At 45.5% G+C, this 15,377-nt stretch overlaps 2 protein-coding genes across 4 annotated transcripts in view; both read right to left on the minus strand.

Annotated features, from left to right (window-relative positions):
- Positions 1-3,137, minus strand: part of MYH11 (myosin heavy chain 11) — a 157,765-nt gene extending 154,628 nt beyond the window's left edge. For both annotated transcript variants that reach the window (XM_023189735.3, XM_023189733.3), the window contains exon 1: positions 3,092-3,137. The gene's annotated coding sequence lies outside the window, so the exon portion shown is untranslated. The remainder of the gene's footprint in view (positions 1-3,091) is intronic.
- Positions 3,138-11,883: 8,746 nt separating this feature from the next.
- FOPNL (FGFR1OP N-terminal like) overlaps positions 11,884-15,377 on the minus strand; it is a 29,658-nt gene continuing 26,164 nt past the window's right edge. For both annotated transcript variants that reach the window (XM_023189746.2, XM_023189747.3), the window contains one exon: positions 11,884-13,673. In XM_023189746.2, coding sequence (XP_023045514.1) covers positions 13,597-13,673 — 77 coding nt within the window. In that variant the 3' untranslated portion in view covers positions 11,884-13,596. The remainder of the gene's footprint in view (positions 13,674-15,377) is intronic.

Consider the following 15,377-nt stretch of genomic DNA (forward strand, 5'->3'; position numbering starts at 1 on the left):
AGCCTGGCCAGCGTGGTGAAATCCCATCTCTACTAAAAATACAAAAATTAGCCAGGCATGGTGGTGGGCGCCTATAATCCCAGCTACTCTCTACTCAGGAGGCTGAGGCCGGAGAAGTGCTTGAACCCAGTAGGTGAAGGTTGCAATGAGCCAAGATTGCACCAGTGCACTCTAGCCTGGGTGACAGATCAAGACTCTGTCTCAAAAACAAACAAAACCCTAAACAAATGTTATTGGAGTTTGTGACATTCCCAATCCAGTAAAGGAATGGTAGCTTAACATATTAAAGATTCTAATCACCACTTTCAGCCCAATAGAAATGGGGTTGATGAGATCAAAGGGAAGAAACATTAAGAAAAGCTTCTCCTTTAAAGGCCACATAATGTAGGCTTCCCGGTTCTGCCAAAGATGAGCCATGCCGTACTGAGCAAACATCTTGAACTCTCTGGTTGTGTTTGCTATAAATAACCATCTACCAAAGCTTCCCAGGGCCCAGGCACTGTGCTAAACCCTTCGTACACATTAGCTCATCAAATCCTCCCATGAGGGTAATCCGTTAAACTCTGGAGTTAGAAAGACCTAGACTTGTAGAATCTTGCTTTCCTTACTGACTAGCTGAGCTGTCTTGAGCAAGTTATTCAGATGCCATATTTGTAACATCAAGCCAGTTATAATAACAGTATCTACTCTAAAGGGTTGTTATGAAGACTTAAGATAATGTCCACAAAGGGCTTAGCATCTCACCAGGCAAAAGTGCCCAACAAACATGACTTATTCTCATTAGCCCCATTGCCCGGATGAGAAAGTGAGGTTTTGGGAGGTGCTGGGGATGATTTCTAAATTTGTTTATGACCTTCTATGATTCTCCTGGATTGAAAATTGAACTTGGTTTTCAAGAAAAATCTACTATATATCTACTCTTGGAATTACATCCTTGTGCCTCAAGTGTAAAACCCACCTGTTTCGATTCAAGCCCTGTGGAAAGGAGACGATTCCCTCCCATCCCCCACCCCCAAAAAATCAAACTTCTGAATAAGAGGGGGTAGGGAAAAAGAATCCCACTTTTCTCCTAAATCTCTTCTCCTTAGGGCTTCTCCACTAGTTCTTCAATGGGTAAGGGACACAGTAGAGAAGTCCCCAGGGCCGGGACCAACCAGGCTGTAGTGCAAGGCTGGGTAACTGACGAGGGGGCTGGGGATGGCCTCATGGAAAACGTTTCCATAAATGGGCATGTTTGCCTCAATCTCAGCCCTCCCACGGAAAAGTAATGATAACAAATCCATAACAAATACCTTGTACGGCATAACACATCTATTTTGGACATGATAATAAAAATACATGGTGTTTACAGGGCAAGCCCGGCGGCTTCTCGAAAAAGGCCCAACTAGTTCACGTCCTGGACTCTATGGGTGGCAGCCCACCTAGGGTCATGGTTTCAACTAGACCACTTCCCACCCCTACAACCAGGGGACAAACAGTGCCTTTTATTTTAAATATGCAAAAAGTCAGCTTATGTTTTCTTCAAAAGACATGGTGATAAACATTTACTTTGTTGGAAGCATTTAGTCCCACCAGAAACCTGACCCCAACAAGTTTGAGTCCATGGTAAAGAAGATAGTGGGGTCAAGGGTATGAACTTGGACTCAAACAGACCCGGGAATGGGTTCTACCACTTGCTGGCTGTGTGACACTTTACCTCTCTGAGCCTCAGCTGCCTTGTATACTAAACAGATATCATGATGCCTTTCTTATGAAGTTGTTGCAAAGATTAAATGAGATAAGTTAAATGTTGCAACAGCATGTGGCACTTAAGTGTTTCATTAACGGCATCAACGGTAGCTATCTCCATGGGAAAACATCAATTTCCTTCCAATAAAATTCCCTATCTTATTTCACACCCCGCCATCTAATGACTTTCAGTTCAGCGTCAGTTCCCTCTCTAAACAATTCTAAAATAGTATCGTTAAGTAAATCAAACAAAAAACTACACAAAGCAGTTTACTAACAGCCTGCCTTCTTTTCATCAAATCCCAAACAGTTCACAATTTAATCTCTCAGTTCTTCATACTGCAACTGAACACTCCCGGCCTTGGCTTTCTAAATGTTTTCTTTTACTTCTGGACAAGCATTGTTTGAATGGTATTTTTTCTCAAGTGGCAAAATCCCTACCAGACCCTGTGCTGGAAGAAAACTTACAACAGACAGTAGCCACACTTTCTCTCGTTTTATCCATTTGGTTGGACACGAGAGAGGCATTGACACAGGTGGCTCTGCAGGAAATTCCAGTGTAATCTTACCTAATGCACCTGCAGATCATAGAAGCAAATGGAGACTTTGGAGCCCACCTGGGTATCTGGGGGCCCTTGGGGGTCAACCTGGGTGAGATTTTTTTTTTTTTTTAATTTGGAGAAGATGAAAAAGTGGGCTGTAATAAACTAGATCACAACCAGCCTTATCTCCCAGGGGTTCTCAACATAGTACCTGATAGAACTGATAAAAAACACTTTCCTTTCTGCTAAGCCTATGCCCATGTGTTTTTAACTGATTTAATGCATTATCAACACAACTGTGCAATACCATCAAATCCACTAGGAGCCTCACCTTGCCTGTCTGTGTGATAGCAAGTGACTTTTCAGTGAAGTTCAGTTGTGCTTTTTTTGGTGCCTAGAATAAAAGTGAGATGTCTGATTGTCTGCACTGAACCTCTGAGATTTCCAAGGGAGTATATCTCCTGGATTAGCCTCTTAACAAGAATCACCCAGGACTGATTTTCTTTTGTAAGGCCGTTTTTTTCTGGGGATTCTAGAGTTGGGAAATGGAGTTGGGTCCAGGCATTGATATCGTTAATAAGCATCCCAAAATAGTATTTCTCACTGGCAACCTTGAGAAATGCTGTTTGGGGAAAGTCTAGGATAATCTAGGATGATAGGGCAGAGAGACAGCCAAATCACAACTCTGCCCACACCATGGTCCTTACGAGGTTGACAACAGGGACCCCTAAGTGCAGCGCAGCCCCTACAGAATACCCTATAGGACTTTTAACACCCTCACCCCCCTGCAATCTGCCCCCAGAAGGACAACTACTACTTACAGATCTCCAACTGGGGGCTAGTGGAGAGGAAACTGGATGGCGAGCTCGAATCTGACGCACCTCCCAGGCCGGAGCGTCCAAATCTCCCTGCGCGTCTCGGACGCCTCTCTTTATAGACCCAGAGCTGCCTGCTGGTGGGAAAGGGGAGGAGGCCGAAGGGGTGGAGTTGGGGAGGGTCCCTCGCGGCCCCCTCGCCGCGCCCCCTGCAGGGCGCACCAGGGGCGGGAGCGCAAGGGGCTGGGACGCTCCGGGGACAAGGACGCACAGAACAGGTGCGCACAGGGACCAGAGTCTCACTCCCGACCGGAGGCCATCGCAGACGCTCCGGATCCCTAGGGAAAGGGGGTCGAGCAGGCAGCGTGTGTGCGGGATGCTTGAGAATGTCTTCCCTGAGTCGGCTCCAGCCGCACAGGCTTTAACCTCTTCCTGCCTGTGTTGGGGCTGTGGTGGATCTGACTTGACATCTCCCACCCCACTTCCCATTTTATTGGCATCACATTATCTGGAAAGAGGGCCGGCTGTGCAGCGTGAAGGGTAGGGAAAGGGGATTTCTTGAACTTTTGAACTTTGCAAAGTGCAAGACAGGAGGCCCCCACCCTTGCTGGGAACCGTGCAGGAAGGAGAAGTTTTTACTTTTCCCAACTTGCCATCTCCACCTCCACCCCCACCTCCACAACCAAAATACAAATAAAAATTAAAAATAAGCCCACTGTGGTTAGTTCAGCAGTCCCCCTCCCCTGTGTGCCACTCGCCAGCTGCGTGACCATGGGCAAGTCACTTCACTTCTCTGAGCCTTGGTGTCCGCAGCTGCAAAATGTGGGGAGGCGGTGGCGGTGATAATTACGTAATTTACAAGGTGCGAGTGTCAAGCTTCAAGGATAAAGTGGGTGCGCCCCCAGAGTCTGCGAGTTCCCTTCAACAACTGTCCCTCCCTAAGGATTCCTCGCCTAAAACTGCACTCCCCGTCTCTCTCCATCTCGGCGCCACTCTCCTCTGCCCGGTTTGGTCCCAGTCTGTGTCTCTCCTGTGTGACTGACGCTGTCTCTCCATCACAGTCTCTCTCGCTGTGTCTCTGCCACTGTCTCTGCATGTCTGTCACTCTGATCATTGCTGTCTCTCGCTCTATCTTTTGTCTCTGTCCCTCTCACTGTCTCTAGGTCTGTCGATGTCTCTGTCTCTCCCTCGTGTCTCACTCTGTCTCTGGTCTCTATGTCTCTTGCTCTCCATCCCTCCCGCGCGTCTCACTCCTATCGCTGTGCGATCTCTCTCTTTCTCTGTTCCCCAGGCTCTCCGTTTTCTCCCCGTCCCTCTCCCCTCCTGTCCACGCACGCACACACAGGCCATAAAAGGAAGTCGAGGCGGTGGGCTGGCCCCACGCCAGGCCGGGGACCGGCGGGCGGCCCGGGCTCTCCGCTCCCCGCGCGGCACCGGCTTCTCCGAGGTTCCCTGGCCCGGCCTAGCCGGTCCCCCTCCCCCGGCGCGGCGGGAGCGGCGGGCGGGAGACAACCCAAAAAGGGCAGGCGCGGACTCCTTCCTGCAGGAATTCCCAGCTCCGCATACCAGCTCGGGGCTGCCCGCTCCCCCTGACTAAATATGGTGCCGAGCGGCCACCCTGCTCCCCGGAGTCGGGGGAGGGGGCCCTTCACGCAGCCACCTGCGGCAGTTGCCCCGCGGGGGGCGAAGGGGACCCCTCTGCTTGGGGCAGGCCCGGAAGGGGGCAACCCCCAGTCCCACGTGGATTTCTGCTGCTTCAGGCCAGAGGGTTCGGAGAAAGGGTTAAAGTTGGGCAGACCCCTCCTGGGTTTTGTACTTGGCGCAGACCCTTATTCTACAACCCCTCCTCCTGCAACCAGGTGGAGGGGCTGAGGGCGCGGGGCGTGCGGGTGGGGGGGTGGCTTTATTACTATCCCCATTTTGCAGGTGAGAAAATTGAGTCCCCGCAGGGGTAAAGGGATTTGCCTTAGCTCTCACTGGGACAGTCATGGATTGGTGCTGGCACTGGGACCTTTCTGATGACAACATTCACTTCTAGAGAGGAGACACTGAAGGGAAGTGCCCAGGCAGACTGGACTTGAGGCCCAGGGCATGTCTTTGAGAGTAATGTCTGGCTTTGAATCGGCCAGTGCTGCTTTCTACCTATTTGACCATGGGCAAGTAACTTTGCCTCTCCATGCCTCAGTTTCCCTACCTGTAAGATGGGAAGAACATCAGCTACTTCCTGGCCTTTTTGTAAGCAGTCCTTGAGATGATCCATGTAAAATGAACACTGTGCACTGTTTCATGTTAGTTGCTGTTATTGGTAACAAATGTGAAACCAACTAGAGTTGCACCAGGCCTCGGGGATACAAAGAGAGCGCTCTTTCCCTGCAGGCTTCCAGGCCCCTCTGGAGAGCTCTGTATCTCAGACCCTCTTGGGTCCTTCTTCATCCTTCCAGCATTAAGCTCACCTGGTTTTCACCCTGGAAACTCCTGAGCCTGGCCCTTGCCCTGCAATGGGCCTGGATCAGAGAGTCAAGAACAGCCTGCATTTAGCTGGCTGGGAAAGTGAGGGGTAAAGCTCTGGGGAAAATGATGAATGAGCTGCTCCCCACATGCTTTTAACATCTACGCTGTAAAAGGAGTGGAAATTGTCCCTGCATCAGCCCAGAAATGATGTAGAGCAGAGAAGTAATGGAAGGGGGAAAACTGAAGTCAACCATCCCCTTCCCATCCTGGAAAGAGAATGCAGGGCAGGCCATTGGAATCTAACTTGCTGGCCCGAAGTAAAAAGTGGCATTAATACTAGAGGCATGAACACTGTACTTCCAAAGGGTTCCATCTGATTTTTTAAATAACTTGTTGGTAACTTTTAAAAGAGAATAATTATAATGTGATTAACAATTGGAGACTTTGTAACAAACACTCAATTTTACTTCATTCTCTCGCCTGCCCCTTATCTAACAACTCTTTATTAAAAATTAAAGTAGGCAGCCGGGAGTGGTGGCTCACGCCTGTAATCCCAGCACTTTGGGAAGCCAAAGTGGGTGAATCACTTGAAGTCAGGAGTTCAAGACCAGCCTAGCCAACATGGTGAAACCTCCCATTTCTACTAAAAATACAAAAATTAGCTGGGCGTGCTGGTGCACACCTGTAGTCCCAGCTACTTGGGAGGCTGAGGCAGGATAACTGCTTGAACACAGGAGGCAGAGGTTGCAGTGAGCTGAGATTGTGCCATAGAACTCCAGCCTGGGAGCCTGGGTGACAAAGCAAGACTCCATCTCAAAAACAAACAAACAAACAAACAAACTAAAGTAGCCAAGGCCAGGCATGGCGGCTCACACCTGTAATCCTAACACTTTGGGAGGCCAAGTCAGGAGGATTGCTTGAGCTCAGGAGTTTGAGACCAGCCTGGGCAACATAGTGAGACCCTGTCTCTACAAAAAATACAAAAATTAGCCATGTGTGGTGGTGGGCACCTATAATCCCAGCTCCTTGGGAGGCTGAGGTGGGAGGATCACTTGAGCCTGGGAGGCAGAGGTTGCAGTGAGCTGAGACTGTGCCACTGTACTCCAGCCTGGGTGGCAGAGTGAGACCCTGTCTTGAAAAAAAAAAAAAAATTTTTTTTTTTTTTAAGTAGCCAGCCTGGGCAATGTGGTGAGATCCTATCTCTATAAATAAATAAATAGCAGCTGGGTGTGGTGTAGCCTGCAGTTCCAGCTACTAGAGAGGCTGAGGTAGGAGGATCTCTCAAACCTGGAAGGTTGAGACTGCAGTGAACTATGATTGCACCACTGCACTCTAGCCTGGGCGACAGAGCAAGACCTTGTCTGTAAAAAATAAGGTACATACTTTAATCCCCTCCCTATCCCCATTTTATTGTGGAGAATCTAGGTTTGGAGAGGTTAAATAACACAGCAGTGGTAGAACAGGAATTCCAACCCACGTCTTTCTGACATAGTCCATAGTAGACAGAAGTCTGAGTTTTTTAAACCCAGATCTCTTCAGCACCAATCAAGCAGCTTTGGGACTGTCAGTAAACCTCTCTGAGCCCATTTTCTCGAGGAAAAGCAAAGATGATCAGATTCTTTGCCTCAAGTACCTTTCTGATTGTTAAATATGACAGCACTTATGAAGGCCTTTACGAACCATCTCAGACCTTTCTGGTACACTCTAGAAGCAGGCAGGGACAGTATGTTCACCTAACAGTCATTCAATAGATATCTGTCCAATGCATGAAGTTCTGATGTTTGAATCTTCAAAAGTGCATTGTTATCATTCGATCAGATGCCTCTGCTTTATTTCTCATGGCTCAAAAGGTCAGTTCTTTTAAGATGGAGGAGGCAATAGTCACTTTTTAAAATGTCACTTTGAGTGCTGTCAAGTAATTTTCCTTGGCATATCTTTTTTGTGACGGGCTGTTTAATGGGAGTTTCCATGAATTCATGAAACAAGATGGCCAAGGGGAAATTTCTCTCTTATAGTCTTTTTTTTGCTGTTGGCTTAAAAAAAAAGCCCCAAAGTGGCTGGGCATGCCTGTAATCCCAGCACTTTGAAGCTGCAGTGGAAGGATCGCTTGAGCCCAGGAGTTCGAGACCAGCTTAGGCAACATAGCAAGATCCCTGTCTCTATAAAATAATAATAATAATAATTAGTTGAACACGACGGTGTGTGTCTGTAGTCCCAACTGAGAGAGTGAAGTACGAGGATTGTTTGAGCCCCGGAGTTTGAGGCTGCAGTGAACTGTGATTGTACCAGTGCACTCCAGCCTGGGCAACACAGCAAGACCCTGTCTCAACAAAACAAAACAAAACAAAACCAAACCATGAAGTGTGATCCCCTCCAATTTTTAGGAACATTGAAGATTGGGTCTGAGTGTGGTTTACTCCTGCCTGTGCCTCAAGATTTAATATTTTTTGGCTGGGCACAGTGGCTCACACCTGTAATCCTAGCACTTTGGGAGGCCATGGTGGGTGCAACACTTGAGGTCAGGAGTTCGAGACCAGCCTGGCCAACATGGTAAAACCCTGTCACTACTAAAAATACAAAAATTAGCCTGGTGTGGTGGTCCATGCCTGTAGTCCCAGCTACTCAGGAGGCTGAGACAGGAGAATCGCTTGAACCTGGGAGGTGGAGGTCGCAATGAGCCAAGATCACACCATTGCACTCCAGCCTGGGCCACAGAGAGAGGCTCCATCTCAAAATAAAAGAACAAGATTTAACAATTTTAAAGCGCTGTCAGCCCAAGCATATAGAGGCAAGTAGATCTGGCCCAAGAGCTGTGAATAAAGGAACATCGTTCGTGACCACAAGCATGGCCATGCTCCAACTCTTGCACGAAAGTACTTTGTTTCACCCATCATGGCCCCCATGATGAACCTCACACTTCTCCCGATACTAGACGGCATTGCATAGTAACCTGCAATGGTCTTTCCTTCATCATCAATTTCCAACTCTAATGTCACAATTTGGTGGGTGACATTCCTGATAGATTCTGTCTATCAGGAAGGGTCCTAAAACTCTCAATAAAAGTAGTTCTACAGTTTTCTAAAAAATGTGACACACCGGGCATGGGCATGGTCACTCACGCCTGTAATTCTAGCACTTTGGGAGGCTGAGGTGGCTCTCCTGATGTCAGGAGTTAGAGACCAGCCTGGCCAACATGGTGCAACCCCATCTCTACTAAAAGTACAAAAATTAGCCAGGTGCGGTGGTGGGCACCTGTAATCCCAGCTACTCAGGAGGCTGAGGTGGGAGAATTGCTTGAACCTGGGAGGCAGAGGTTACAGTGAGCCAAGATCATGCCATTGCACTCCAGCCTGGGCAAGAAGAGTGAGACTCCGTCTCAATAAAAACAAACAAACAAACAAACAAAAACAAAAACAAACACACTCTTACCATATAATACATAAAATTCTTCTTAGGATTTGCCCAAAAGAGTTGACAACTTTTGTCTATACAAAAACCTGCACGCACGCACATGAAGTTTATAAGGGCTTTACTCGGTATCGCCAAAACTTGGAAGCAGCCAAGATGTCCCTCAGTAGGTGAATGGATAAATAACAATGGAATATTATTCAGTGCTAAAAAGAAATGAGCTATCAAGGCAAGAAAAGATGAATGACAATTACAGCTGGGCATTGTGGCTCACGCCTGTAATCCCAGCACTTTGGGAGGCCAAGGCAGGCGGATCAGCTGAGGTCAGGAGTTCGAGACCAGCCTGGCCAACATGGTGAAACCCTGTCTCTTCTAAAAATACAAAAATTAACCAGGTGTGGTGGTGGGCACCTGTAATCCCAGTTACTTGGGAGGCTGAGGCAGGAGAATCACTTGAATCAGGGAGGTGGAGGTTGCCGTGAGCCGAGATCGTACCACTGCACTCCAGCCTGGGTGACAGAGCGAGACTCTGTCTTAAAAAAAAAAAAAAAAAAAGACATGAAGAAAACTTAAATGCCTGTTGCTAAGGGAAAGATGTCAATCTGAAAAGGCCACATACTGTATGATTCCAACTATACAACATTCTGGAAGAGACAGGAATAAGTGGAGTAGAGAGGATTTTTTTAGGCCAGTGACACTCCTCTGTATGATACTAAAATGGTGAATACATGTCACTAGACATCTGTCCAAAACCATGGAATGTGCAGATAGTCCTCAACTTAAAATGGTTAAACTTACAATTTTTCAACTTTATGAAGGTGGGAAACTGGGGCATTCAGTAGAAACCATACTTTGAATACCTACAAAACCATGTTTTTTCACTTTCAATACAGTATTCAATAAATTACATGAGATGGTCAACACTTTATTATAAAATAGAATTTGTGTTAGATAATTTTGCCCAACTGTAGGCTAATCTAAGTGACCTGAACACATGTTAAGTAGGCTAGGCTAAGCTATGATGCTCGGTAGGTGAGGTGTATTAAATGCATTTTGGGCTGGGCATGGTGGCTCACATCTGTAATCCCAGTACTTTGTGAGGCTAAGATGGGCAGATCATTTGAACTCAGGAGTTCGAGACCAGCCTGGGCCACATAGTGAGATCCCGTCCCTACAAAAAATACAAAAATTCACCAGGTGTGGTGGCATGTGCCTATAGTCTCAGCTACTCAGGAGGCTGAGGCGGAAGGATCGCTTGAGTCTGGGAGGTGGAGGTTGCGGGGAGAATAGATCGCGCAACTGCACTGCAGCCCGGGTGCTAGAGACCTTATCCAATCAATCAATCAATCAATCAATCAATCAATGAATTTTGACTTATTTTCAACTTGATAGTGTTATTGAGAGGTAACCCCATGAGTCAAAAAGCATCTGTACAACACCAAGAGTGAACCCTAATGTAACTATGGACTTTTTGTGATGATGATGATGTGTCAAAATAGGTTCACCCACTGGAATGAATCCATGTGCCACTCGATGCCGGATGTTGACAGTGGGAGAAGCTAGACATGCATGGGTGCAGGGGGCAGACAGGAGCTCTGTGCGTCCAGTCAATCTAGCCATGAACCTAAAACTGCTCTAAAAAACAAAAGTCTACTTTTTTTTCAGACAAGTCTCAGTCACCCAGGTTGGAGTGCAATGGCGTGATCTCGGCTCACTGCAACCTCCGCCTCCTGGGTTCAAGCGATTCTCTTGCCTCAGCCTCCCCAGTAGCTGGGATTACAGGCGGTGCCACCACGCCTGGCTAAGTTTGTTATTTTTAGTAGAGATAGGGTTTTGCGAGTTGGTCAGTTTGAACTCCTGACCTCAGGTGATACGCCTGCCTTGGCCTTCCAAAGTGCTGGGATTACAGGCGTGAGCCACCGCGACCAACCTAAAGGTAACTTTTTTTTTTGAGATGGAATTTCACTCTTGTTGTCCAGGCTGGAGTGAAATGGTGGGATCTTGGCTCACTGCAACCCCCGTGTCCAGGGTTCAAGCGATTCTCCTATCTCAGCCTCCCAAGTAGCTGGGATTACAAGCACATGCCACTACACCTGGATAATTTTTTGATTTTTAGTAGAGACGGGGTTTCATCATATTAGTCAGGCTGGTCTCAAACTCCTGACCTCAGGTGATTCGCCCGCTTCGGCCTCCCAAAGTGCTGGGATTACAGGTGTGAGCCACTGTGCCCGGCCAGTAGTTTTATTTCACTATTTTTAAAAGATTGCTGAATACCACACAATCCTCGAATCGTGGTTGTTACCAAAAAATCAAGTACCAAGTGGCTGGGAAGCATTGTCCCAAATGCCTTTGAAGGCGTATTCTCACAAATGCTCATCTTTCATGTACACTTGGTTTTAAAAGAACCCATCAAATTCTACATAATCATAAAGGTATGTGAGTGATACACAAATGTGTTCCTGCACATCATTATAAGGCTATTAGTTTGTTCTATGCAAGCATGTATGCTAAGCTTAAATTTGTCTTCTTCAAAAGCCGCCTCTGCTCCTGCTATGAGGTTTTAGATCACCCAAGTTGTGTATTTCCTAAATCCCTCTTCGGTTCCCATTCCCATCCTGTTTTTGTGTAAGTCCACGTTTTCTCCTAAAACTTCTCTAGCAACTCTAGAAGATAACTTCTCCCAACAATTCCAAGAAACCCACGAGTAAAGTACTTAACATAACACATTTATAAGAAGAGTTGGCTTGTCCTCTGCGCTTTTTCTCCCTTCATATAAACATGTGCAGATGGCAGGAAAGTCCCCCCCGCCTCCACCCCTCAACGGCGAAGCTTCTGAAAATCCCAACGGACAGCCTGGCAGCCATCTCCAATCATTCTTCTGTTTTTGATGTGTGTCTTTTGATGAGAGAACAGTGATATAAACACCCTTTGCACCAAAGTGACTTATTTTTTTTTTTATTACATGATACATTGAAAGTATAAAAAGTTGCCTCAGTACAAATTACAGAATAATGCATACAAAAGTGCTATGGACTACATATGACAATTCTGTTTAACTTCCATCTTGATGATTTTATATCAGTATCCAAAATTATATACTCCGGCATTTTTTCCAAATCTAGTCTTACATGATTGCAATTCCTGAGGTAAACTAAGCGCCTACTGCCAACATCCTTGGACGAAAACCAAGTCCCCCAGGAGAATTCAGATATTTATATTCGCACATACAATACAATGGAATTCATCATTGTAATCAGATATTACAGATTTAAAACTGGAAAATGGACTCTTGCAATACTTCTGCATCCATATATAATTTTACCAACAGGGCCTCTCGAAATGTTTTGTAAGTATAGTTTAAGTGGATTTCATTAATAAGTTTCTGCATTTAGATAAAAATTCTTGGCTAATCTGTAAGAAGTGAACACTGACTAGCATCGCCAAACAGAAAATCAAAAGTTTCAACAATTTGCAAAGCAGCACAGAATTGACACCCTAAAGAGGGTGTCAATTTTGCTAACTACAGCTCTTACCACTTCTCTCCATGGAGAACCTTCAGGCAAATGTTGTCAGTGTACAGGTGCACAGGCAAAATTTAGTTCTGAATATACCATCAAACTTCTCCCAATCAGGAGCTGTCTACCATCATAGTCAGTTGTTTTCAATGAAATGAGCCTGTGGACACTACATTATAAAAACTTCTTTAATAAATATCAAAGTAGCGTATTAGAGATAGCACATACTACTTTTCTATCCCAAGAATAAAAACTGATGTTTGATAAGAGTTTCGGAGCCCAAACGAGTTGGGGGCTGGCCCTCTTCTGGCTCATCTGTGATTGCACAACCCAGGGCCACATGGAGATTAAACAATGCCATCTTTGAAAAATCACTTTCTGGTATTTCTCCCAAAGCCTGTCTCTTCATGCTTACTTCACATTCTTTATCTAATAAAATAAACTCTTTGTTTTATTTACAGAAAAATTATTACAGCAAATTTACTTCCCCTCTACCTTTTAATTAAATTTTCCAGTAAGCCAAAATGGTCTAAGGAAAGAAAAAGTACATTGTTGCCTATTGAAAAGGTAATACAAAGCCCTTTCATTTCCTTACAAACTTTAAGGGCCTTTACAATACTTCCTAAATGGCTGGGCTCAGTGGCTCACGCCTGTAATCCCACCACTTTGGGAGGCTGAGGCGCACAGATCACTTGAGGTCAGGAGTTCGAGACCAGCCTGGCAAGCATGGTGAAACCCCATCTCTAGTAAAAATACAAAAACTAGTCCGGTGTGGTGGCACAGGCCTGTTGTTCCAGCTACGTGGGAGGCTGAGGCAGGAGAATCACTTGAATCTGGGAGGCAGAGATTGCAGTGAGCCGAGATCGTGCCACTGCACTCCAGCCTGGGTGACAGAGCGAGACTCTGCCTCAAGAAACAAAAAATACTTCCTAAAAACAATACTTCTTTTTTTCAAGTCAAATCCAATAAGCTAGATGACAGAGTTAGCTTTTATTCACAAATGTAGTTAAACATGAGGGGTGTATTATAGAAACTCAAATTTCTACAAATATTAGTGGTGCATTTTGGTAACACTGGAACAATAAATAAGTTATTTAATAATACAATTTTAAGATAAAAGATACCCCAAATGAAGCATTATCTGTTTACTGCCTGAGAAACATGAAGATCTTCAATGTTAGTACTTTTCCGCTCCTCCTTTCTTAGGTGCTCATCTGAAATGCACAGAAACCAATGTTAATACTTATCCTAAGTCAAAACAGGCAGATGGGTAGACACAGCTACAAATAGTTTAGGATGTTACATATTCAATATTCTATGAGTTCTTTAGATGGTTTAGGACAATGACACAAACTCATTATTTTTTAAACACTATTGAAATCAGAGGCCAGGTGTGGTGGCTCACACCTGTAATCCTAGCACTTTGGGAGGCTGAGGTGGGTGGATTACCTGAGGTCTCAAGAGTTACAGACTAGTCTGGCCAACATGGTGAAACCCTGTCTCTCCTAAAAATACAAAAATTAGCTGGGCGTGGTAGCAGGTGCCTGTAATCCCAGCTACTCGGGAGGCTGAGGCAGGAGAATCACTGGAACTAGGGAGGTGGAAGTTGCAGTGAGCCAAGATTGTGCCATTGCACTCCAGCCTGGGGGACGAGAGTGAAACTCGGTCTCAGAAAAAAAAAAAAGAAAGAAATCAGAAATGTCTGGCATTAGGGACTCTAATTATTCAAAAGTGTTTCTTGACTTTTTTTTTTAGTACAACCTGCAGTAAACCCATGCCTAGGTAGTTACAAACCTCTCTCTTACATGTAAGGAATGAAATTTGCAAGAAAGGACAAAGTGTTCAATCAGCATTTTGAGGGTTGCCAAAGCTCTTCAATTACAACACAATGAAAAGCACTTCAAATAGGATCGCCTGAGGTCAGGAGTTAGAGATCCCGTTTCTACTAAAAATACAAAAATTAGCCAAGCATGGTGGTGGGCGCATATAATCCCAGCTACTCGGGAGGCTGACGCAGGAGAATCGCTTGAACCCAGGAACTGGAGGTTGCAGTGAGCTGAGATCGTGCCACTGCACTCCAGCCTGGGCGACAGAGCGAGACTCTGTCTGGGGGAAAAAAAAAAAAAAAGAACATGGAGACTTAATATCCTAATGCAACAAAAATGCAATGCAAAAACTAGATTCCTGAGAATATATGAACCCCAAACACTTTCTACCACTGACAAAACATCTTTCTTGCAACAATTTTGGTAATAGGAAAAAATATACACATAAATTTAGATAAGCTGCTAGAAAATGCAATTTTATCACCATAACACCTACTGGATTTTCTAATTCTACAGTGTGATTACACACACGCTTTATTAGTTCTCAGCTGATTATTCTCAGTGTCAACACTACTTTAAGGGTCTGGATAACAGATGGAACTCTCTCTCCCTTTATTTTAGGTAACTTTGCCGGACAGAAATAAATTAACAATTTCCTCAGAAGGCAACAATTTTAGGTCTTCTAGAAAAAGTGTTATAAAAAATGAAGTCTATTATGCTTGATAGATGTGCAATAAAGTTAAGCTGGTGACTGTCTCTATTATAAAAATCTGGTCATTCATTTACAATAAAAATCTTTCCCAGGCACGTAGTCCCAGCTGTAGTCCCAGCTACTTGGGAGGCTGAGGTGGGAGGATCACCTGGGCCTGTGAGGTAAAGGCTGCAGAGAGCCATGATTGTGTCACTGCACTCCAGCCTGGGTGACAGAGTGAGACTCTATCTCTTAAAAACAAAAAAAAAGAGGCCGGGCGCGGTGGCTCAAGCCTGTAATCCCAGCACTTTGGGAGGCCGAGACGGGCGGATCACGAGGTCAGGAGATCGAGACCATCCTGGCTAACATGGTGAAACCCCGTCTCTACTAAAAAAAAATAC

The sequence above is a fragment of the Piliocolobus tephrosceles genome, chromosome 17 (genome assembly GCF_002776525.5).
Source record: "Piliocolobus tephrosceles isolate RC106 chromosome 17, ASM277652v3, whole genome shotgun sequence".
In the NCBI taxonomy this organism is placed as follows: Eukaryota; Metazoa; Chordata; class Mammalia; order Primates; family Cercopithecidae; genus Piliocolobus; species Piliocolobus tephrosceles.